The sequence below is a fragment of the Chiloscyllium plagiosum genome, unplaced genomic scaffold (genome assembly GCF_037043375.1).
Source record: "Chiloscyllium plagiosum isolate Xiang-an unplaced genomic scaffold, Cpla_swu_hap1 HiC_scaffold_7, whole genome shotgun sequence".
NCBI classification, from domain to species: domain Eukaryota; kingdom Metazoa; phylum Chordata; class Chondrichthyes; order Orectolobiformes; family Hemiscylliidae; genus Chiloscyllium; species Chiloscyllium plagiosum.
Genome location: NW_028270145.1, coordinates 44,909,095 through 44,934,579, shown reverse-complemented (window position 1 = coordinate 44,934,579; position 25,485 = coordinate 44,909,095). Strand labels below are relative to the sequence as shown.

The window sequence follows — 25,485 nt, the reverse complement described above, 5'->3', positions numbered from 1 at the left end:
ACAAAAAGTGTCAGATGACATCCGTTGTGTTATAGATTTTTGACTTTGCTATAGCTTGAAAAAGTATAAAAATTATCTTCAAAAAAGTAATTACCACATTATTGATTTCAAGAGTTTTCTGTGCATAAACTGTTTGGAATGTTTCCCACTTTGCTACATTGCAACAGTCACTACACTTTAAAAGTATTGAACTGTCTATAAAGTGTTTTAGAGCATCCTGAGACCATACAGCAATATATAATTGCAAGTCCTTTTTATTCCTTTTTAAAAAAAGTGTCTTTAATGTTATAAATGTATTATATGCACCAATACGGTGTTCCACATAACTTATAAGACAAGATTTGACACTCTGCCGCGTAAAGAGGCATTAGGATCGGTGACAAACAGCTTACTCCTCAGCATTATAGCACAGTATATTGGTCAACTCCCTGCCAGTTGGCACCCAAAAGCATATTGTCATGCAAAGTTATCTGGAGACAGCAGAAAAAGGTCAGTCCAAGGAGGATATTTACTTTTGCAGTGGTCAATCATCAACAATGCCCTTCAATAAAATAGTTGTGGTTGGCTTGAATATTGGATTACAAGTCTGCCGTTTTTGTCAGGCTTGTCATCTTGGAGGTAATTCAACTGAAAAGATCTGCAACACAACAGTTATGGAATCTGACAGTTGCTGTACAATTAGGAAGACCCACTTGAGAGTGTCATACATTTGATCTCATATACTTCCTTCATGCAATATTATTATTATGAAAAATGAGGGTAATTTTAATGTAACCCACTGGTAGGGAAATGCCAAAAGTGTATGAAACCAGCTTTTACATCTTGTCAGATTTCACTGTGATATACTGACAGAAAGGAGGTGTCCTGGGAGTCCTCAACAACGGACTATGTGAAATCCCATGGCATCGGCACAAACATTGGCAAGGAAATCTCTTGATTACCACCTACCACCAACCTAACCCCTCACCCTCCATCGCTGCCCTCAACTGGTGAATTAGCACATCCATGTTGAACATTGATTTGAAAAGGCACTGTGTTGGCAAGGGCACTGCACATCCACCATCATGAGTGGTTCTGTAGCATCATGACTTTAGCATCACTTCTATTGCAAGGTTGGGACCAATTAAATACAACAAATGGCTTTCTTGACATCAGGATTTCACCCTGCACTGAGTAATTAAATTCATAAACTTTGGCTATAAATGTGAAATTGCAGCAATAATACAAGGTAAAACATGTTACACTAATACCAACCAGTTGCTGGTTGGAAGTGAGTGAAGGGCAAAACATTATATAAGTGTGAAATCAATAGGTTTATAGCAGAAAGAATTAAAAATATATTTTATTTCAAACCATTACATTGGTACAATCAGGTACAAGGGGTTTAAATTGGAGATACAATTTCCCTTCTAATGGAAAATATAAGTTACCTTTCCATGGATATTGGAAAATAAAAAAAACATGAAACCATATAATCAATTATAATTCTATAATATAATAATGGATTATCCCTCCAATAGGTAGTTAATGCAGTTTCCAACTCTTTAAATTCAGAACTGTACACTTTCTTTCTTCAAACTCTTTGATTATTCTGAGATACATTTAATTTTTCCACATTTTGAAGGTAAGTATGAAATGATTCATGACATACCACAGGAAAAATGCCTTCCAAATTTATTTCAGAAAACACTGAAAATTCCATCCTTCCGAGACTCTTAGGGACAAGTTAAACTTCACGTAGTTTGCAAAAGAAAAATTTCAAATAAAATCCAGAATTCAACAAGGATTTTAGATAAGGATGAAACATAGTTACGTATTATTTCACCTGAAATTCCAGCCAAACAAATTATTCTTTCTCTGGAATCACTGATGCCGCTTCAGCATATCATTTAAACCAATCACAGTCCCAACCTCTTTTGGGCAAAGCATGGAAGTGGTTAAATAATACAAGCTTTTAAGCAAGAGCAAGGTTCTTATGTATGAATCAAAACAAAACTATTTAAGGACAATTGAGAATACTCTCCACCACATTTCAAATTCAATTTTAAATTCTTTATATGTCCTTGCTGAGAATACAATCCTATTTTCCATGCTTTTATTGCTTTGGCCACACACTATACTATAGCTTAAGCAGGTTTGAAGGTCACAAGAGCATTCTCAGAATAGTGCAACAGCAAAAACGTGAATATTATTAAGTTTGCAATTTATGATGTTAGGAGGTGCATTAAATGTTGTCCTTGAGCACTGAGGCTCATTATGTTCTATAGCTGTTGTAAATGCACCAGTATTTAGTGCTTGCCTTCCAGTAACCATGGTGATACAAGTTAATTATCTTTGTTAGCAAATAGGACTAAGAGTCGTGCTTGTAGTGAAGAAATTTGGCAGGCTGTGATCAACCAAGCTCCAAATTTGCATTTGACAGGATTAATGATGAAATATCCAGCACTAAGAAGTAGTTCATCACCCTGCATTCATTCTGTTATTTTTAACGTATTAACAAAAGAACGGATTGATAAAAATTCTTATGTTTGCAATTTGAGGATTTCCACACTAGTTAAACTACTGTATTAAAGTAGCAAGTTGACTGATAGCTCACATGGGAAGTTGGCTCTGGTATTTTGTTTTTACTAAAAACATTGACATTAAACTACTCGTGTACAAACACTGAATGTATTTCAAAATAAAATCTACCTACCTCAATTTAACCTTGATGGGAATACGAAAACATGAACTTACAGAAACTGCTAATACAAATATTCTACAGATATTATAACAATGTTCAGAAATGTACAGCAGTAATATAAACAATCACATTCACTAACAAGGAGGAGGACTCCATGTACCTGTTTGCATAGGTATTTATGGAGCAGATGCTTTCTCTCAGCTTTGCAACTTTGTCCATAGCTTAAGCTACTCCTAGAAATGCTTCAAACACCAATAAGGGGCCCTAATTACAATACAGTAAGCAGGAGGTTGCACCATGTGCAGACTATTTTAAGAAATGTATGAATCTGGCCAAACTGTGCACTTGCATCACAGGTCAAGAAATTGCCCAATTACTAAACTGCATACAGCTCTCTTCTCTTCAGGTCCTGCTGAAATATCTAATTGTAGGAAAGAGCAAATGGGAGAGTCAGAAATTTAAAGCCAACTAGAACCCCGCATACTTTGAATATTTTACATAGACCCCAATTTCAACACTGAATCATTGGTATGGGAGTTAAAAATTCACATCCTGCATCAGAAAACAGGCCTGAGGTGTTTTAATACGCTGCCCTCATTGACCTCATGTGCATGTTTCTAACTGATTGGCTGACGAATGTATTCACCAACAGTGTGATTTCCACTCCAGCCAAAGGTTATTTTATGTGGTAATACACTTCTTAAAGCGTCCGCTTTCCCATCTAGTTCATGAAAAGAGAAGGGGGACATCAGAAGTGGTGAAGAGAACATTCTCCTGAGCTGCAATGTCAGGGAAGCAGTTATCAATAGGATACCTGTTGACATCACTAACAGAGTTTAATTAACAGTTCTGAATACAAAGATCTGTTCCACATCCATCTCTGATGACACTTATAACATGTGCCTCCATTTGAACTCCTGTGGGAAGGTCTGGGGAAAAGAGGGAAATTTGTTATGCTACTGCTGAGGAACGCACCTGAGCACAGGTCCATTAGGCTTAGAGGTGGGTGCAATGGAAACCTGGTCAAGTCCAGCACCTCTGTGCCAGGACCTGGGATAATGTCAGATCAAGTAAACCACACTTGAAGAGCAAAGGTGAGGACAACTATCTCTCTTCTCTACTTCAGTTAGTAACTCTTCTCACAACCCTTCCAGCACCTTCATCTACATCTTCTCCTCTGACAATGTCGTCACACCCAGGACAAAAGCTACTTTAATAAGGAAATGCTGCCGAACCTCAGCAGGTCTGACAGCATCTGTAAAGAGTGAAACAGAGGCAGAATATGAGTCATATTGGACTCAAAATGGTAACTGTGTTTCTCTCTCCATAGGTGCTACCAGATTTGCTGAGTTTCTCTAGTCCCTTTTCATTTCAAACTTACAGTAACCACAATATTTTGCTTTTACTTTAACCATCTCCCCTTCTTATTCCAAACACACATTTTCCTCTTATTTCAGCAAGGCCACTAACAGCTGTCTCTTCTAATTTGTTAGACAATGCATAATGAATTACACTTCTTGAGACTCCATAACTGCACACCCCAGGAACTATCTTACAAATTGAAACTGCCCTATGCTAATTGTTTGTAGCTTCTTCCTCCTCTCCACAAACAGATACTCCACACATCTTCTCCTCTCTCAAGGATACTGACTCACTAACACTTGCCTCCTCCATAAGTCAAGACAGTGATAATTATCAGGGAAATAAGCAAAACCAGAATTGGAGATTGGTTGCAGAATGTGGAAGAGCAGCTAACATCGCTGTACTGTCATGGCTGAAAGGCAATGCTGAAAATGAGTGATCCAGCTGGAACTGTGCATGTTGCTCATCTCAAGCCTGGGGACTTTTCTGAATAAGGTTTCCAGCCTAAGCACCGCTTCATGAAGTAGAGAATAAGACACGATGGGTAGAGTTTAATTCAGGCAACAGAGGTCTTGCCTGTCAGCTGGAGAGATGGTGACAGGCCAGCATCCCTCACTTTGGAAAAGCCATAGAGTCATAAACAGTCATAGAGATGTACAGGATGGAAACAGACCCTTCGGTCCAACCCGTCCATGGCGACCAGATATCCCAACCCAATCTAGTTCCCATCTGCCCATATTCCTCCAAACCCTTCTTATTCATATACCCATCCAAATGCCTCTTAAATGTTGCAATTATACCAGCATCCACCACTTCCTCTGGCAGCTCATTCCATACACATACCACCCTCTGTTTGAAAAAGCTGCCCCTTAGATCTCTTTTATATCTTTCTCCTCTCACCCTAAACCTATGCCCTCTAGTTCTGGACTCCCCCAACCCAGGGAAAAGACTATGCCTATTTACCCTATCCATGCCCTCATAATTTTGTAAACCTTTATAAGGTCACCCATCAGCCTCCGACACTCCAGGGAAAACAGCCCAGCCTGTTCAGCCTCTCCCTATAGCTGAAATCCTCCATCCCTGGCAACATCCTTGTAACTCTTTTCTGAACCCTTTCAAGTTTCACAACATCTTTCCGATAGGAAGGAGACCGGAATTGCATGCAATGTTCCAATAGTGGCCTAACCAATGTCCTGTACAGCTGCAACATGATCTCCCAACTCCTGTACTCAATACTCTGACCAATAAAGGAAAGCATACCAAATGCCGCCTTCACTATCCTGTCTACCTGCGACTCCACTTTCAAGAAACTATGAACCTGCACTCCAAGGTCTCTTAGGTCCTAGGAAGTGGTGCTGAACAAAGTCCATTACATTAAGTGCCAAAAAGGCACATAAGAGGACAGTATCAGGCCCTCCCCAGGATCAAGAACTGCTGGGTGGAAACCTTGTCCTAGTAGAGCTGCTAGCTCTTCACAGCAGGCCCATTAGGGGAGCAATAGTAACTGGCAGCAGTGCAACCACCAGGAACCCATGACTACATTAACGGTGATTGAGGGAAGGATAGCAATTGTGGGGCTAAGTGGAAGTGGGATGGGAGGCAGAGGTAAGGGTAAGTCTTTGGTCCTCAATAGGCTATTCCTCCTTGATGCTGTGTACCACAAACAAGCATTGAGAGCTTAACAATGAGGAAATCCCACTCCCCAACACCACCCCTTCTATCCTGAGAGACCCTTTCATTTATCATGTTTCTCACGCTCTACATGTGTGGAACTATCCTGAACATTCATGTCCTGAACACCAATGGCCATTGGGTGAGAAGTTTACATGGGTACTAATTAATCTTAAACTTAATTAATTATTACTGAATTATGAATAAAATGTGTAGTATGAAGTATTCAGAAACTGTGTAGCCACTCAATGCATTCCGAACAATTATTCCTTTTCTCTTCGACCTTCTCAACATTTGGTTGATTTCTTCACCAGACGAAATCTTCTGAAAAGAGCTAATCCTTCGGATTATGTATTATTTTATGACTCAATTTACCCAGCACTGGAACAAAGAAACAAAATGGAGTCAGCAGTTACATGCAGTTAATCTGCATTGTATATATGGCTATGATCCAGATATGACTGGAGACACTATTAATCAGTCCATTTGCCTGCCTAGTATGACAGCACGAACTTACACCTACATCTTTACTAAAAGCTCAGATCATCCCAGTGCAGATTCCAGACAAAAGCACTTGCTCTGTCTTTGAAGGGCAACTTGCAGCTAGGAGAAATTAGCAGAGTAAACACTTTGGGATTTTCAAGACATTATTCTCCTTCTGTGGTTGCTTTCTCACAGTTTAATGCAAGTCCTAATCCCCAGCTCCAGACTCAGCCCCATGGGAGTGGCAGTGACACAGTGAGAGCAGCATGAACATTGCCATTTCTCAGGATGTTAGCATGTCTGCTTCCTTGCCATTCCTTTAACCAGTATCAATCATAATACCAGACAGTTAGCTGGCTCAAAGTGCTATCACTTCAGCCAGAATGCAGCAAGTGCAGTCAGCCTATGAGGCTGACACGCTTCCAGAAGCTGCAGCTATAATCATAGTAAGGGTCCCAACACAAGTAACAGTAGGATTCCAGCAGCTCTGTTTAGGCCACTGGGGAAACACCATGTAGGAGTAATACAGTTAGTAAGCTGTCTTTTAAGGACTACTGAATCACATGGTTAATAACAGCATTTATAACAATAATGTGTTTGAAATTAAATTTAAAGATACTCCTTTATCACGCTGGCATTTTGCTTTTTTGTTTCTTGCATCGCAGACTCTGACTGTATTGGCATTGAAGTGGGCTGAACAATTTCAGTTTTATTTAATGCAGGTCAATGAGTGGCAAGGAAATAAGGTCTCTTAAAACTGAGGAGCTTTTCCTTCTCTGTCCTTCTGAGTGTGCCTTCTCTGCCCTCAGCCATCTTGTAGTGCATTGTTTTGCAGAATCCAACAAACTACAATCGCGAAGCCTATTTTAGTTGAGTCACATTGATGGGGGAACTGTATAATGACCAAAGCAGCAGAACCTTTGCTTAAAAATTCCAATGATGCTTACGTTGTCCTGTTGCTTTCAATGTACCTGTTGTTCAGATATGGTGAAGTTGAGGAACAGTCGTCAGTTTTATCCCTTAGCAGCCATACTCTGACGTTGCTGGTATGATCAAAAACGTGTAGGTAAATAGATGAGGCATCAGGAGCCATAAAAACATAAGTTTACCAGACTGGTAGGACTGATGTAGGACGAGAGGTTAGGTCAGTTAGGACTATATTCACGAACATTTAGAAGAATGAGAGAGGGTCTCCTAGAAACCTAGAAATTTCTAAAGGCAGGAAGGATATTCTTAATGACCAGGGAGTTCAGAACCAGGTGTTGCAGTCTATAGGTACAGGGTAGACCATTTAGGACTGAGAGGAGGCTACTGCATCCTTCATAACAAACTCTAAGATTTTCCCAATGACAAATGTTAAGCTAAATTGGCTTATGGTTACCTGTTTTTTTTTCTCCCTCACTTTTTGAATATCTGTTACCTGGGCAGTTTTCCAATCCTCTTGGACTTTTCCAGAACCTTAAAGATTCTTTGAAGATTGCTAAAATGCATCCACCATCTCTACAACCACTTCCTTTAGAAGATTAGGATTTAATCCATCAGGCCCAGGAGTAATTTGGAATCCTCTCTGTATCTACAGTCTCTCACTTCTGGACCTATTAAAGCCTTCTCATATTCTACATATTCACTCTGTCAAACTCCACCATAATTTTATCATATGAAAGTTAATAGGTTGCTCACGAAAAAACTATTAGATTAATACTTCAGAATGATAATGACAAAAATGTATAAATATCCTTCTTTCTTGACAGTTCTAGCATTTTATTATCATAAAACAACGATATAAATGAATAAGTAGCACTGATGAAAGCAGAGATACAGTGTGAAGCTTTTCATCCTGCAGTCAGCTGGACAAATGCAAGAATGACAAATTTCAACAGATCACAACAATTTCTGCTTCAGGAGAAAATTGGCAAGTTAACTCTGATTGGGGAGGCAAAGCCATGCAGAATGTAATGGACACTTACAGACTCTGAAAGTTCTTGGACAGAAGAATACAGCGCAGTACAGGCCCTTTGGCCCTCGATGGGTGGGACCCAGGGAGATAGTGCATAAAGAGATCAATCTGAGACTGGTACAGTTGCGAACAGAAGCGAGTCAAACAGTCAGAGCAGGCATGGACAAGGTTGGACTAATAAATTAAAGTGCATTTATTTCAATGCAAGGGGCCTATCAGGGAAGGCAGATGAACTCAGGGCATGGTTAGGAACATTCAACTGGGATATCATAGCAATTATAGAAACATGGCTCAAGGATGGGCAGGACTGGCAGCTTAATGTCCCAGGATACAATTGCTACAGGAAGGATAGAAAGGGAGGCAAGAGAGGAGGGGGAGTGGCAGTTTTGATAAGGGATAGCATTACAGCTGTACTGAGGGAGGATATTCCTGGAAATACATCCAGGGAAGTTATTTGGATGGAACTGAGAAATAAGAAAGGGATGATCACCTTATTGGGATTGTATTATAGACCCCCTAATAGTCAGAGGGAAATTGAGAAATAAATTTGTAAGGAGATCTCAGCTATCTGTAAGAATAATAGGGTGGTTATGGTCTGGGATTTTAACTTTCTGAACATAGACTGGGACATAGGGTTAAGGGTTCAGATGGAGAGGAATTTGTTAAGTATCAACAAGAAAAATTTCTGATTCAGTATGTGGATGTACCTACTTAAGAAGGTGCAAAGCTTGACTTTCTCTTGGGAGATAAGGCAGGGCAGGTGACTGAGGTGTAGGTGGGGGAGCACTTTGGGGCCAGTGACCATAATTCCATTAGATTTAAAATAGTGATGGAAAAGGATAGACCAGATCTAAAAGTTCAATTTCTAAATTGGAGAAAGGCCAATTAGGCAAGAACTTTCAAAAGCTGATTGGGGGCAGATGTTCGCAGGTAAAGGGACAGCTGGAAAATGGGAAGCCTTCAGAAATGAGATAACAAGAATCCAGAGAAAGTATATTCCTGTTAGGGTGAAAGGAAAGGCTGGTAAGTATAGGGAATGCTGGATGACTAAAGAAATTGAGGGTTTGGTTAAGAAAAAGAAGGAAGCATATGTAAGGTACAGACAGGATAGATCGAGTGAATCCTTAGAAGAGTATAAAGGCAGTCGGAGTATACTTAAGAGGGAAATCAGGAGGACAAAAAGGGGACATGAAATTGCTTTGGCAAATAGAATTAAGGAGAATCCAAAAGGTTTTTATAAATACATTAAGGACAAAAGGGTAACTAGGGAGAGAATAGGGCCCCTCAAAGATCAGCAAGAAAGCCTTCGTGTGGAGCCACAGAAAATGAGGGAGATACTAACTAAACGAGTATTTTGCATCAGTATTTACTGTGGAAAAGGATATGGAAGTTATAGACTGTAGAGAAATAGATGGTGACATCTTGAAAAATGTCCATATTACAGAGAAGGAAGTGCTGGATGTCTTGAAACACAAAGGTGAATAAATCCCCAAGACCTGATCAGTGTACTCTAGTACTCTGTGGAAAGCTAGGAAAGTGATTGCTGGGCCTCTTGCTGAGATAATTGTATCATCGATAGTCACAGGTGAGGTGCTGGAAGACTTGAGGTTGGCTAACTCTTTAAGAAGGGTAGTAAGGACAAGCCAGGGAACTATAGACCAGTGAGCCTGACGTCAGTAGTGGGCAAGTTATTGGAAGGAATTCTGAGGGACAGGATGGACATGTATTTGGAGAGGCATTAGGATTAGGGATAGTCAACATGGTTTTGTGTGTGGGAAATCATGTTTCACAAACTTGATTGAGTTTTTTGAAGAAGTAACAAAGTGGATTGAGGAGGGCAGAGCTGTAGATGTGATCTATATGGACTTCAGGTAGGCATCCGACAAGGTTCCCCATGGGAGACTGATTAGCAAGGTTAGATCTCACAGAATACAGGGAGAACTAGCCATTTGGATACAGAACTGGCTCAAAGGTAGAAGAGAGAGGGTGGTGGTGGAGGGTTGTTTTTCAGACTGGAGGCCTGTAACCAGTGGTGTGCCATAAGGATTGGTGCTGGGTCCTCTACTTTTTGTCATTTACATAAATGATTTGGATGTGAGCATAAGAGGTACAGTTAGTAGGTTTGCAGATGATACCAAAATTGAAGGTGTAGTGGACAGCGAAAAGGGTTACCTCAGATTACAACAGGATCTTGATCAGACGGGCCAATGGGCTGAGAAGTGGCAGATGGAGTTTAATTCAGATAAATGCGAGGTGCTGCATTTTGGGAAAGCAATTCTTAGCAGGACTTATACACTTAATGGTAAGGTCCTAGAGAGTGTGGCTGAACAAAGAGACCTTGGAGTGCAGGTTCATAGCTCCTTGAAAGTGGATTCACAGGTAGATAAGATAGTGAAGAGGGCATTTGGTATGCTTTCTTTTATTGGTCAGAGTATTGAGTACAGGAGTTGGGCGGTCATGTTGCGGCTGTACAGGACATTGGTTAGGCCACTGTCGGCAATTCTGATCTCCCTCCTGGAGAGATGTTGTGAAACTTGAAAGGATTCGGAAAAGAGTTACAAGGATGTTGCCAGGGTTGGAGGATTGAGCTATGGGGAGATGCTGAACAGGCTGGGGCTGTTTTCCCTGGAACGTTGCAGGCTGAGGGGTGACCTCATTCAAGGTTTACAAAAGTATGAGGGGCATGGATAGGATAAATAGACAAAGTCTTTTCCCTGGTGTGGGGGAGTCCAGAAGTAGAGGGCATAGGATTAGAGTGAGAGGGGAAAGATATAAAAGGGACCTAAGGGGCAACTTTTTCACGCAGAGGGTGCTACACGAATGGAATGAGCTGCCAGAGGAAGTGGTGGAGGCTGGTACAATTGCAATATTTAAAAGGCATTTGGATGGGTATATGAATAGGAAGGGTTTGGAGGGATATGGGCCAGATGCTGGCAGGTGAGACTAGATTGGGTTGAGATATATGGTTGGCATGGACGAGTTGAACCGAAGGGTCTGTGTCCGTGCTGTACATCTCTTCGACTCTATGACTCTATAACGCTATATTCCTTTTGTTTGGAAAGAATGGGTTACTGCTTATGAATGCAAGTCACTTCTAGCAAAATTAAATGAGCCATGTTCCAAGCTTAATTGATTCCCTTAATTGATTAACTTCAGCAGCATGTCTCTCTTCTCTACAAAATTCAAGTTCTGTACAAATCAAGTTACTGAATGTACAGTATCAGAGAAGCTGGTGTTGTTTTCCTTTTAGAAGAGACAGTTAAGAGGAATTTTGTTCGAGGCATTTAAAATAATGAAAAGCTAAGATAGGATACATAAAGTTGAAACTGTTTCCATCAGATGAAGGATCGACAACCAAATGGCACAGATTTAGTGTGTTTGGCCAAGAACAAAAGGTAACATAAGGAAAAGCTATTTTATGTTGCGGGAGCATGCAATACTTTGTGGGGCCAATACAAATTGAATATGTATCTAAAGGAGTAAAAAATTGCAAGAACATAGGGAAAGAATAGCAGAAAGTGGGATTGACTAGTTTTTCCTTTGTAAACATTGGAAGAATGCTCCTGATTATGGCAGGAGTCCTGAACTAGGGGTTTCAGTCGAAGGATGGTGGGGGGAGTGGGGGGGCAGTGTGGTGTTGAGCCATTTAATACTGAGATTATCAGAAATTTCTTCATCCAGAGAATATTGAGCCTATTGAACTCTCTGCCACATGAGTTTTCAAGAAGGAGATGGATATGTCTCTTAGGGCTCAAGGTATTAAAGGGTGTGGGGTGAAAGTGGGATCAGGGTGCTGTGTAGGATGATCTCTTATGATCGTTTTGAATGGTGGAGCAGATTCAAATGTTTATTCCTGTTTCCTTTTCTATGTTTCTATGAAACAGCTGGCTCTTGCTCAATAAGTCAAATGGCCTTCTACTGTGCTACACTATTCAATAATTATACAGTATATTGTAAAATTGTATCTACGAAGTAAGAAAACTGTACAAATTCACTGTGCCTATATGCAGCTGTAGTAAATAATGAATGCTTTAACCAATGTACGTCACTGCTTGTTGTCATAATAAACATAGAAATAAGATTTCTATGTTAGTTCCATTACAAACCTGACTCAAAATACAAATGTCTGTAGTCACTGTTACTACACAGGAATATAAGAACAGGTGTAGTGAAAAGAAAAGAATTACTAACAGCTTAATAAAGGTGGGAAGGTGAAAAAAATATCAACCTGATTCTTCTAAGCCTTGAAGACATAATGAGTTGATCAATGAAAGTGGTGATGGTTCCTGCTATGATTCAAACAATTCCATTCATAGCTTCAGAAATTGCTGGTGAATGCAAAGCAAATAAATAATTGTGTTGTTGGCTAATCGAATACAGTTTTTAGATTCAAAGCTCCATACTGAGATGTTCATATACCATGACAGACATAGACTGGATTATTTGACTATGAGCAGCAGGTCTGGGAAACTGCCCAGAATTGTGGTCCTGAAACATTATTGAGTCAGTGGGCTGGTTTGAAATATATGTGAAAAACAGGATAGAGGTATAATTGGTCCTAATGATAAACAATGAGATGAGAGTAAAGGAAATCTATTGAGGAAGATTTAGTTATCTTTCAGTCAGCTTATTATTGATATATTGCAAAAATGAAACCAATCAGGTAAGTTATACAGATGCACACATTACTCATTAAAAGGAGTGGAAAGCATGAACTTAAAGCATAACTTGGTTAGTAATCTTTGCATGAGAATACGTTTGGTGTCATGAAACATTTGGATGTCTTTTGCAATTTTTTAGCTCTCACAAAACTGTAATTATTGAAAGAAAATATCACTTTCAAGATACAGTCGAAGACTGTGGTTGGACAAGCAGCTTGAAATATTCATCCTCTCATGAGCTGTATTGCACCTCATATATTAGAGATGTATAAATATTTAATTAACAAATAAATGAATTGGAAAATTGGAAATGAAGACATTATTTTAAGAATTTCGCGAATCTACATCTAGGTTTTATACAAATGCTTGAAAACACATTGGGACAAATCTTTGTCTCCGCTGCCTAAGCATATAAAGCATTGCCTATCTGAGACAGGCAAAGTGGGCAGGAAGAGCTCACGCATTTAACAGAAGCTGGCCACTTTCCTTTCCATTCATTCAATTGGATGGAAGAATATGTTACAGATTATGGTGAACATAAAATGATTTTTCTTTCCATGTGCCATTTAGTCAATATTGTATCAATGGTACAGATTAACATCTTATTTCAAAATGTCTGAGTTACTTGCACATTTAAAGTCACTGAATTAACAACAGATTAAATGACTCATGCAAATTAAGTGAATATCATCTCATGGCATACAAAAACTAAAAACTAATTGTTATATTCCCTCCAGTTAGAAAATTAGGCAGTTAAAGTATTGATTTAATAATTACAACAATAAAGCAGAAAGGTCAGAAGCAAGTAATAAGAGACAAGCTTCAAATTGACTTTTATAGTCAATAAAAGTAAGAACATGCATTTTCAATAACATCTGACTGCAGTTGTAAAATCAGTAAAAAGGATTGGATTTATTTATCACCATTATGTGGAACATTGTTCCAAGGTACTTGAAGGAATTGTCACCAGACCTTGAAGGGTTCAGAAATAGAGAAGGGAGTATTTGGAGGGCTGAGTTAGAATCTTTGTCAAAGTTGTGGGCTTTAAGCCAATCCTTAAATGAAGAGCAGTGTAGGAATTTAAGGATAGAACACAAGGTGTGGAACTTAGATGGCTGATGCCCAATGATGGGCAAAGAAAGGTCAGATGTACAGAAGATCAGATTCAGAATAACAGATTGGGTAGAGATGTAGAGCTGCTGAAGGAAATGTAAAGAGGCTAAAGAAATGAAACTAATTAAACACAAGAAAGAGCAATTGAATTTACAGGATTTTGGAAAATGGGAGGCAATGTTGGTTAACAAGAACTAGGTTGATATGACAACAAGACTTGCACAAGAACAGGGTTAGGATGGCAGAGGTTTGGCTGAATTAAGTTTACAAAGAGTGAAGTATGGGAGACAGCCTGAAAAACATTGGAATGGCTTAGACTGGAGGGGACTTCAGTAGCAAATGGGTTGCAAATGCAACACAGCTAGCTAGACAGTGTTGCCAGGTGGAAGCGGGCAAATTTTGTGATGGTGAATATATGCCACTGATAGCCCAATTTGAGGTTTAATAGGATGCTGTTATAAAGAAATGAAATATAAATATTAATGTTTGAAAAGATTTTGTGGACCCATATGTATAGAACTTCTATGGCACACCTTTGCTAAGCAACAGACACAAGGTACAACAGCAATAATGTTGCACCTTCAGGGAGCAGGGAGTCTGAATGGAGTCAGAAAGCCTGTAAACATTCACAGAGGGGCCACACAGCCCAGTATTCAGATGGAATTAAACTGGTGCATTTTGAACCCCATCTACCAGAATTTGACCTGCCTGAAGAGCAACTTCCTATTGCTCACTTGTTTTTTGCAACTCCTCTCAGCATTATGTGTGACCTGAAATTCCATTGATAGTCACCATTACCACTTGGGGAGAGTTGCTGAAGAAAGTTTTCTTGAAAGTTACCTGTTTGAAGCAAAGGGAATCCATATAAATACAGCTGTTCCAATTAGATACCCCGTGCCAAAATCTTTGTATGCTGAATAGTTTCGGTATTGGAACACCATTTGAGACGATCCATAATTTATTCTTTTTTTCATAAATTAATATATTACTTGGTTAAAGTTAACACTCTGAAGAATTTACTTTTTCTCCTCAGATGCTTGTGTGGGTGTGCACACTTGTGTTTGTGTTTTCTTTTGTATAATTCAAACCATTTGACAATAAATTTTGCTTCTGAGTTTGAGTGAGTTTCTTTTTTGTAAATACACCAGTTATTTGTGGTTGATTAAAGAAACCTGGCTGACTTGTTCTTAAATGTTGACCTTGGCAATCTGAGACCTATATAAATTGGCCACAATACCACTCTGCTTAACTTTAAAATTTGTTGCAACCAACAGCGGAGTGATACTAGAAAAAGAATCAGTGCTGCTCTCCAATAATAGACATAACACACATTTGGAGGCTATCCGACATTGAAACCTAAGACAAAGACACTTAATTGGAATTGGGCAATACAGTATTAAGAAAGGAAAAATAAAAGAAAACACTATTGCATATTTCTTGCACATTGAAGTAAAGATGCTATGAATTGAAATGTCTAGCTGTGAGTTTATTTCAGCAGAGTGGGATCAATTCTAATACTTTGAAGGCATTGTATGTTTGTAAACTGAAATGTGTGAACTGAAATGTGTGACTAGGCAATTGAATTACTTGGAAACACTAGTTTTCGGAGCGCTGGTGGTCGTGGAGTATAAAGAGAAGTTTAAATGTGAAAACAGTCAAAGTTGCACTGACAAGAGTTCAGTAAGAACATATCAGAATTGGAATTTAAAGAGAAAAGTAAGAGAGGGAAAGTGAAGATAGAAGGAGAAGTAGAGTGAGAAAAAAGGCAAAAACATTTCAGAGAAATAAAAGGGAACATAACAGAGAAAAGTAGCAGGTGAATTAGAGGAGAGACAGGAGAGAGAAAAGGAGTGAGAAAAGGGATTTCATTTGAAAAGGCTGGAATAAACAGGGAGGACTTATTTGAAACATATACAGAGAATTCTGGAGAAGCTTAGCCTTGGCCTCAGCATCTGCAATCCTCGCTTTCTCCTAGAAGCTTAGCCAGTCTGTCATCATCAATGGAGAGAGAAACAGAGTTCACACTTCAAGTCTAGTATGACTTTTCTTCAGAATTGCGGTTATTGGCATCAATTGTTGGCTTATTAACATTGGCTTATTGATTAAGATGGTTTTCAGCCTGCCAAAGGATGCTTGGCACTTCCCTGGCTGTGCTCTCTTTGTTTCCTTCTTAAATATGTCTATCAATGGAGTAGCGTTAATGCTGTGGTGCAGTACAAGTGTGCAGTAGGAATTACACATCCCAATGTGTTATTCTGGACCCAGAAAGTTAACACTCCACAGATGCTGCCTGACCTGCTGAGCTTTTCTAGCAACTTCTGTTTTTGTTTCTGATTTACAACATCCTCAGTTCTTTCAGTTTTTACACCATGATTTCCTGATTGGAGGCAGGGGTACTCCATCAAAGCCAGCTTTTTCTGTTTTTGGCAGTACCAGTTTCTGAGCCACTACATGTCCAAGGTAGATTACTTGTGCTGTTGCAAACTCACTCTTGGCAACTAGGAGAAAGTGAGTACTGCAGATGCTGGAGATCAGAGTCAAGAGTGTAGTGCTGGAAAGGCACAGCAGGTCAGGCAGCATCCGAGGAGCAGGAGAATCGATGTTCCGGGCATAAGCCCTTTATCAGGAGGGCCCTTCCTAATGAAGGGCTCATGCCCAAAACGTCAATCCTCCTACTCCTCAGATGCTGCCTGACCTGCTGTGCCTTTCCAGCACCACACTCTCGGCAACATTTACTACTGAATCAATAAACCATAGTCTTTCAAAAAGAGCTTTCAGTTGTCCCTCCGAGTGTCACTATATACCAGGACAGATCAACTTTACTACATCGTTAGGAATATTGGCTCTTGGCTTATTAGCCTCTATCATTTTGAGATGACACACAACTCTGTTTCCTTTTCCTCCAATTGGCATCTTGTTCAGAAGGTTGCAGGTGTCCCAAGGTTGCTATTCTTCCAGCTCGCACTGACCTGCGCTGGAGCACTACTGTGATCCTGAGACAAAGATGTTGGCCACAGAAGAGGATGGTGTGTTGAAGTGGCAGACAACTGGAAGCTCAGCGTCATTTTCTGTGATGTTCTGCAAAGTGGTCACTCAGTCTACCCTTTGTTTCTCTGGTGTGGAGGAGATCACAATGTGAGCAGCATGTACAGTAGACTAGAGTAAGTGGAGTGCAAGTAAATTGCTGCTTCATCTGGAAGGTGTCCTTGGGGTTTTGGATGGTGAGGAGAGAGGAAGTAAACGGGCAGGAGTTGCACCTTCTGCGGTTGCAGGGCAAGGTGCCGTGGTGCTGTGGGGACGTGAAGGAGAAGTGAACCAGGGTGTCTGGGAGGGAACAGTTCTTGCAGAAGACTGACAAGGGAGGGGAAGGTTCATAAACATACTGGGCCAGGCTTCCCCATCCCACATTGAAACAAAGCAGAACAGAAGAAGCCAGATGATGAAAACATGGCGCTAGCGTTCAACTTGTTGGTCTGCTGTCTGTTCTTAATTCTGATGACTTTCACAAGGATGGGGAGAGACGGAGGTGAGTGTAAAATTGAAGACATCCATCTTGTTAATTTGGCAATTAATTCCACAGCGCTCAACTCTGGCTTTCCAATATTTTCCTTGGAGCTGCCAACTGTTCGAAGATCCCTGTAGCTAATCAACCACAATCCCGTTTGAAGAGGGACAGCAAGGTGCTCATGTGCTAAAAGATTTCCTTGGCGCAAAACGAAGTGAAAGTTTCAGCAAAGAAGAACAGGACATTGCTAAAAATTTGCTAACGGACACTTTTCTGTACTATCTGGGACATAGCTTTCCACGCCCTGCTCAGCTGGAACATGGAGATCCCACAATTTTAACCAACATGCAGACACAATGGCTCCTGATTTATAGGAAGCAAGGAGAAAGTGAGGACTGCAGCTGCTGGAGATCAGAGTCAAGAAGTGTGATGCTGGAAGTGTGGTCCTGATGAAGAGCTTATGCTCGAAAGGCCAACTCCCCTGCTGTTCGAATGCTGCATGACTGGCTGTGCTTTTCCAGCACCACAATTGTTGGGTCCTGATTCATACCAGAGCATGGCCCATTTGCCTGGTGTCCACTTCCTGACTCTCCTCTGGCCTCTAACTAGGTGGTAGACTTGACCCTGGAGTAAAATAAATCGTATTTCATGGTCTGGATTTTCACTTCCTGGTCAGGAAGACAGTCTCCTGATATTTCCTGGTTCCGCAAACCCCACCGGGTGAAAGTGGCCAAAAGGTGGATTTTAGTTCGGGAGTGGTGGGAATTGAGCCTGGTGACCCTGGAACAAGAGTGGATGTGCTGGGTGTGGGGACAGGCTGGGCCTGCCGCCTGCCTCAGAGCACCAGAGCTGCATCAAAACTCCAGAAAGTTTTGCTTCATCTGGGTCAGGGAGAAAGATATCTGAAAGAGAAGGGATCCTTTTGGATTTAACCTTGTTGTGACCAACCGTGGGTAGAGGAATAACCAGTTCATCCCTCCTGTCTGGGACTGAAACAAATTTGACCCAGGATCTGGATAGAAGATTGTCCAAACACATCCACAAAATCAGAACTTTTCCTATCAGGTTTAACTGGAGCACTTTGTGTTTCAGACCTGCAGGTCAACAACGTCACACAGGAGCAAAGGTACTGCTGATTACTTTGGCCAGCTGCCTGCATAAAATGTCCACAAATGTACAAAAAGCAAACTTCCTTCACAAAATTGACAGATACTGTGTTTGGGATGGGAATTCTAGTGTGATGGCCACATCCACCATTTTCACTGAGGAATTCAATTGTGGTTAAAATCCAGGTCCAAGAATCAAACCCACCTCCTGATTTGAAACTTTGATCTCCTTTCTTCTTCCAGTAAGACTATGATATATTTCATATTGGTATATAGACCCTGGTTAATCTTCATCTAAAAGGGTTCACTTCTTCAGCTCTAACAGGCCCTCATTACAGCACAGAGATGTAAGTCTAGATTATGAACTCAAGTCATTGAGAACAGTTAAAACACAATCTTCTGACTGAAAGGAGACGCATTACAAGGCAGCCATGTTAACACTTTAAAAGCTAGAAGCTGAAAAGTGACTGCATTGAAATTAAAGCATTCAGATTCTATTTTTCTTACTGAGGAAAGATTCGTTAACTCAGAGAAATTAGCCACCCTAGATGAAAGCTTTAGCAAAGACCCAAAGTTTCTTCACTTCATTTGAAACAATATGTTTTTAAACTTCGAAGGGATCTATTTAGATTGTCTCATTAAGTATCCAACACCTGATATCTGAACTATGTGTCTGTGTGGACAGAGTCAGGGAGATTTCCTTTTCATTTGGGCTCCAGAGAAAACTGTTGCTTGATAATCAGTTAGGTATGACACACAAGAAAATGAACATTGGTCTAACAGGCTGCTGATTCTCAACTGCCAGCACTTGCATCCTCACCCAAAGTAAATATTACTCCACTCCTTATTTATTCTTCAAAATATTGTCAGCAACACATCATCTGCTGGACTCCAAACACTTGAGTTCTGACTCGCTTTGATTGCTTGACCCCAAATGATGTTTCAGTGTTGCATAGATATTAAGTTCTCAAAAGCAGTCCTATCACAGGGATTAGACAAAAGCCAGTTGCTTGCAGCATACAGACAGACAACCCTATCTCTTCTGTTGGGTTGTACATACAGCCACAAGTGCAAAGCTTATATTCTCCAGGATCAAGAACTCAGAATATGTAATACCTAACCCAATGAAATATTTTGTACATTACTGAAAGGGAAGAGAAGGGAATACAGATAATGAAAGTTCCATTATGTTTTAAAAAGAGAAAGCATAATAAGACAAAAGGTAATTGAAGCACAATTTCGAACATTTCAGATTGGTTCAGTGGTGAGCACTGCTGCCTCACAGCGCCAGGGACCCAGATTTGATTCCAGCCTCAGGCGACTGTGTGGAGTTTGCACATTCTCCCTGTGTCTGTGGGTTTCTGCTGGGTGCTTTGGTTTCCTCCCACAGTGTAAAGATGTACACGTTAAGTGGATTGGCCATGCTAAATTGTCCATTGTGTCCAGGGATGGGTAGGTTAGATATGTTAGCCATGGGAAATGCAGGGCTACAGGGATACGGTCGGGAGATGGGTTAGGGTGGGATGCTGTTAGGAGGGTCTGTATGTTCTCATTGGGTCAAATGGCCTTTTCCACACTGTAGGGATTCTATGTTCAATTTCTCTGATAGATTTTTACAATTTAATTATACAAAGAATTATAAGTCATAGGTGGAAATCAATTCAAGAATTCTACTTGTTATTCATATTTTTCCTCAGTAAGCAGATACTTTATATATTATGTTTAATCAATCTGTTCAGGTTTCTTATGTCATATATCTTGGATAGGTAGGATTTGAAACTAGACCTCCTGACATTACAGTAGGGGCAAGAGCCAGAAAATTTTCAATTTAACCTGTTACGATGCATTTCCAGGGAAGGTAGGACTTGAACCCTAATATTATAATCCTGAGGCAGTGACACTATCACTGTGCCACAGATCCCCTATCAATCCATCTGTAGATTTTTTAAAAATCAACCTGTTCAGAGATGTTATTACACACCTCTGGAGCAAATGGAACTTGAACCCAGGATTCTTGACCCAGAAGTAGGGACACCGTAGGAGCCCTCAAATACTTTGTAAACTTGAATTCATTGTTCAGTCATAAAACAATTACTACATATTAATGATACAAATCATTTTAGCATTTGCCAAGCACAAGGTCAGCTCAACATATTTGTTTCATACAAGCCCAAGGCTGATATATGCAAGCTCCTCTAGCACTGGTAAATTTTTGAGGCTTTCCTACCTACTCCCTCTTTCTCCGTCCTCTATGCAGCCTGTAGAACATAAAAAAAGAATAACTGTGTTTCCTGGGAACTGGAAGAATACTGGCTGAAATTGGTGTAGACATTTAGAGCATTTGCTTCTTGACTACCTTTGAAATTCCATATCAAACTTACTATGAATTCGAGTCGCAGTTAGGTTGGGCACACTTCAGCTTACAGAGTTTTTACTGCTTTTTCAGTATAAACTTGAGTTAAGAAACCAAAACACCAGTGGACACTGCATTTGAATTTCTCTGTTTTAGGTCTTTATCTTTGTCAGTGCATTCTTCAGTTGCAGTTCACTGATCCATGTGCGCCTGATCATTTTATTAAACTGATGATTAAACCTTTCTAAAAATGAAAACTGTCACTTTATCAGCGCAGCACGTTCTCACAGATTTTTACTGTCATTGAGCATTATATTCATTTAAAATTATAGAAGCCAACGTAAACAGGCCGTTCATGTTTTATATCTACATCTATTTATTTATCCTATCAATTTCACAGCTGCGATACACCACAGATGTCATAAACTTTAGTCCAATGGGAGTGAAAGTGGGTCTCAGGATGTTACTTGTCATAAACAAAATAACATGTACACTATTTCTTTTTTCCAACCACAGACCCTTTATGCTGAGTGCCAGGAATAATGCCATTCCCATGCTTGGTGACCACTTGATTGCCTTCAAAAGTCAATTACAGCAGTTTGTGGACAGTTAAATTAAGGTATCCTGACAGATGGGAAAAAATTCTTTTACAATGAGAAATCTTGGCTCCTTTTTGAAAACAAAATTCTGACTTCTGCTGCTATTTTTTAAACAGGAAAGCATTATATTTTGAACTATTAAAAAATAACTCCACAATGGTATTTCAGTGAAAATAAAACTCTGGTCACTTTATGAAGCTATGAAAATCTATTTCCTTCCAGTGTTTCAGTTGTCCATCTAATACACAGAATGGTTATTTTGCAAACATAATCTTAAAATTAACATTTGACAAACATCAGCAAAAATGACAGTTCTACTAGAGGTTTAACTGACTAATGATTAAAAACAGAGACGTTGCATTGAACTCCGATGCAATGTTCTGTAACTAAGTGTTTTTATATCACCACACACAGCAAGCACATGTACAATGCTCTACAAAAAGTTTGCAGGGTACTTTTAAAAATGTGATCAAAGTACAAAACGTTCACTTAATCAACAGCAAAATGGAAGGATCTTAAAAACCATAAAGTGGTTTCATTACTGGTTTATTACATTATTGTCAGGACATTGACAGCTTACAAAATTAACTATTACACAACTACAACAAAACACTTCCACAATTTCTTTGCAACAATTCTTAACAGAAAGAGAAAAAAAACTTTAGCAACAAAATGCAAAATACTAGAAACTTACCTAAATATGGGTTTTTGTAGATGCTTTTTCTTGATGGTAACACATTCATCCATTTAAAGGAGAAAATTATACTCCTCGTAGGAAGTTTCTTCTGAAACAGCCCGCAAGAGTCTGGAGAGTTATTCTCAACTAATCCACTGTGGAGAGCAGAGAGATTGGTCTTTTGTGCTGGGGAAGCCTCCCTCTCTGACAACTGAGCAATAAGGCCATAGAGGCCACTTCACACAGGCACGTCTATGTACTACCAAATAACGCACACTCTACAAAGCAGAGGGAGGCATGTTATGACAAGGGAAGAGTCTTATATATGCAAAGTGCAAGAAAGATCTGATATTTTGCCAACTGTCATCCAGGTATAAAATGTAACAGATTATTGTAACCATACAAACATTCCATGTTTGTCTCAGCTAAACTGCAGAACAGAAAATAATCCTCACCCACCCCCAGTTGTAAAAAGAACAAAAGACAGTAAAGCTTACAAAACTTGGTCTGGATAACTTCTCTTTCTTAAATAACACTTAATGGGTGTTTTAATATTTCCCTGGGGGTGTCTGGAAGGAAGTTTATCTTGTAAAAAGCAAGTACTGTACGCAGACTGACGAAGATGAAAAAGTTTGTGCTGTAGTCTGGCTGGCATCCCAACAAGAACTAGTTTTGGAAATGCATTTATTTTATAATCTGACTTCTATTCATCACAGATGATGTGTAGATGTAACAGTCCAGAATAATTTGGCCAATGAAAATCCATGAGACAAATAATGTGAAATACAATAAATGAAATATTCCAGATATGCTAAGGTGCTTGATTTATTTTATTATGTTTCATTCAGTGAACAAGTCGAAAATAGAAAAATATTTTGTTAACTACGAAACATGTTGGAGAAACATACTGAATTTAATCAAAAACAACTTGCAGTTGTTTAACATCTCAATGTAGTAAAATGTACAAACCGCTGTGTGGGAGAAATATCAGACTAAATTTGACACTAAGCCACATTAGGTGGCATTTGAACTAAAAGGTTGCTCAAAAGAGACAGGTTTTAAGGAACACTTTAAAAGAGAAAAAGGGAGTTAAGAGGTGGTGAAATTCAGTGAGGAATTTCAGAACTTAAAACCTATCTAGTTCAGGGTGTAACCATCAATAATGAAGGTTATGAAATTTATATTTATATACAATTTCCGCTGTAGGAGTACTAAAATTACTAACAACCAGCTCCATACCCTTGCAGTCACTCTAAATTCTATTTAGCAGTTAACACAAGTGCGTATGTAGATGTGAGGAATTCAAGAGGTCACCATCACTATATTGGTGTTCTAAAAACTTGTAACTTAACTTTGAAAAATACTAACTGCACTTATAGGTAGGCCTATGATGACACACATTATACTAAGGTGAAATTTTGGGACCAGCAATGCAAATACATAACTTCTAAAGGTTTCTGAACTACTTTATGAAAATTATTTAGTATCAGACTACTGTATGCCAAGCTAAATAGAAAGAAGTTTTTCATATTTCTTATCCGTAATTTACAGTTACTAAAGCTGGGTTATTCACCAGCTGTGGAACCTCAATCGAATTTCAAATGCTTATATTTGAAAGGAATTAATTTTTAAATGTATTTTCCATACTTTAGCAAGCTGCCAATCAAATATATCAAGGAATATTTTCTGAAGCACAATTTTCTCTTGAAGTATTGCATTTTAAATAGATTGCAATTACACAGGATCAGGAAAGGTTTAGAATTCAGTGATACCCAAATAGGTTTGCACAGAAACCTGGAAGGGGGAAAGAAATATCTTCTAAATCGGATGCAATTTTGACACAGTTTACACCAGAAATTGCTCACTCTCCTTCTGCTTCAATTATGTTGGCATCACGAACTAATATCCATATTCCACTAACATTTATATGGGTATAGCTAAACCAGACATGTCCAGCTGATTTGGTAGCTCTGAAAATGGAGGCTGTACTAAAGCGAAAGTTTCACTATAATAGATGCACATTGAAGTTCATAATATTCATTTTACTCAAATTTAGAGACACCTCACCTGGCAAGCAGGTCACATCCTGTCTAGAATCAACAACCATTGCACTGGTTGCCATTTGCGCATTAACATCTTATCAGGTTCTCACGTTGTTCAACCTGGGGAGCTTCAGACAGTCTGGGAAATTTCTGACCTGGCTGTTAAAATCAGAATCCATGTTAAATCTTCAGTCAACTGCATTTTTATATTTTTCAATCTCTGACCCATTTGAACTCTGAGAGCTGCCCACATTGTTGAAAATGTGCAGCACTAATATGGGGAAGAAGTCTGGCTGAGTTTTCCCAGCCTGTAAATGACGTGGGCCAAGGTGAGTCAGTTGGGAAAATATGGTCGAGAGTGTGGTGCTGGAGAAGCGCAGCAGATCAGGCAGCATCCGAGGAGCAGGAGAATCGACGTTTTGAGCGTAAACCCTTAATCAGGAATGAGTTGGGAAAATATGGCAAGATCAGAAAAATGTGATTCTCGACATCAAACAAAATGGTGAAAAAAATGAATACAATGAACTTCAATATGAATATAGCACAGTGAGACTTGTGGTACAGTCTCTCAACTTTTTTTCACAACACTGCAGAAATTGACAGCGCTGTGAAATTAACAGGAGCAAGTGCTATAAATGTTGAATGAAGACAGCTGTTTCCTTGCCGATAGGAAAGGCTTTTGCTCACAAGGACTTGTTCCAAGAGTCTCCTTTCCTTGTTTTGAAGGTGATTTCCAAGACCCTGGGTGATATTTCTGCTCCCCTTGCCATGTTTTACATCAGCAACAACATCAGTGGCAATAACAAAACTTGCCCTTTTTTAAAAAATAGCTACTTGTTCCTCAAGGGGCTGGATGGGTTGAACTTAAAGCTCTAGCTTTAAAGAAACAATAATAATAGACATGATTAACAGTCAGACTTTCCCATAATATTGCTGCCTAATATTTAAAGTTTCCTGACACAAAACCTCCTGTCTAGTGGACCAAGTGGACACACATTGCTAGCGGCAGTTATGATTTTGCAATCTTGAATTTCTTTGCCTCCAACTCATTTCTGCTGGTGATCAATGCAGAATTTCATAATCTACTGCACAAAAATGCATTAACTAGGGGATCAACACTACGGTTGTCTTGACCGAATTACATCCACTTAGTCGCCAATAGCACAGATCCTTCAATTTTGTTGCAATGGTTCAAGGCCCACAAATCAGTTGTTAATGGAAAGAGATTTTACTTCAATAATGAGCAAGGGAAGGAGAAAGGGGAAGACCAAGGT

The 25,485-nt window shown here is 39.5% G+C and overlaps 1 protein-coding gene across 3 annotated transcripts in view; it reads right to left on the bottom strand.

The window, feature by feature from the left end:
* pde1a (phosphodiesterase 1A, calmodulin-dependent) overlaps window positions 1-25,485 on the bottom strand; it is a 605,934-nt gene that overhangs the window by 255,502 nt on the left and 324,947 nt on the right. The window contains exon 1 of one of the 3 annotated variants that reach the window (XM_087988966.1): window positions 22,188-22,769. The exons of the other annotated variants lie outside the window; for them this stretch is intronic. Coding sequence (XP_087845092.1) covers window positions 22,188-22,240 — 53 coding nt within the window. The 5' untranslated portion in view covers window positions 22,241-22,769. Of the gene's footprint in view, window positions 1-22,187; window positions 22,770-25,485 lie in introns of those variants that run through there. 3 annotated transcript variants of the gene reach the window in all.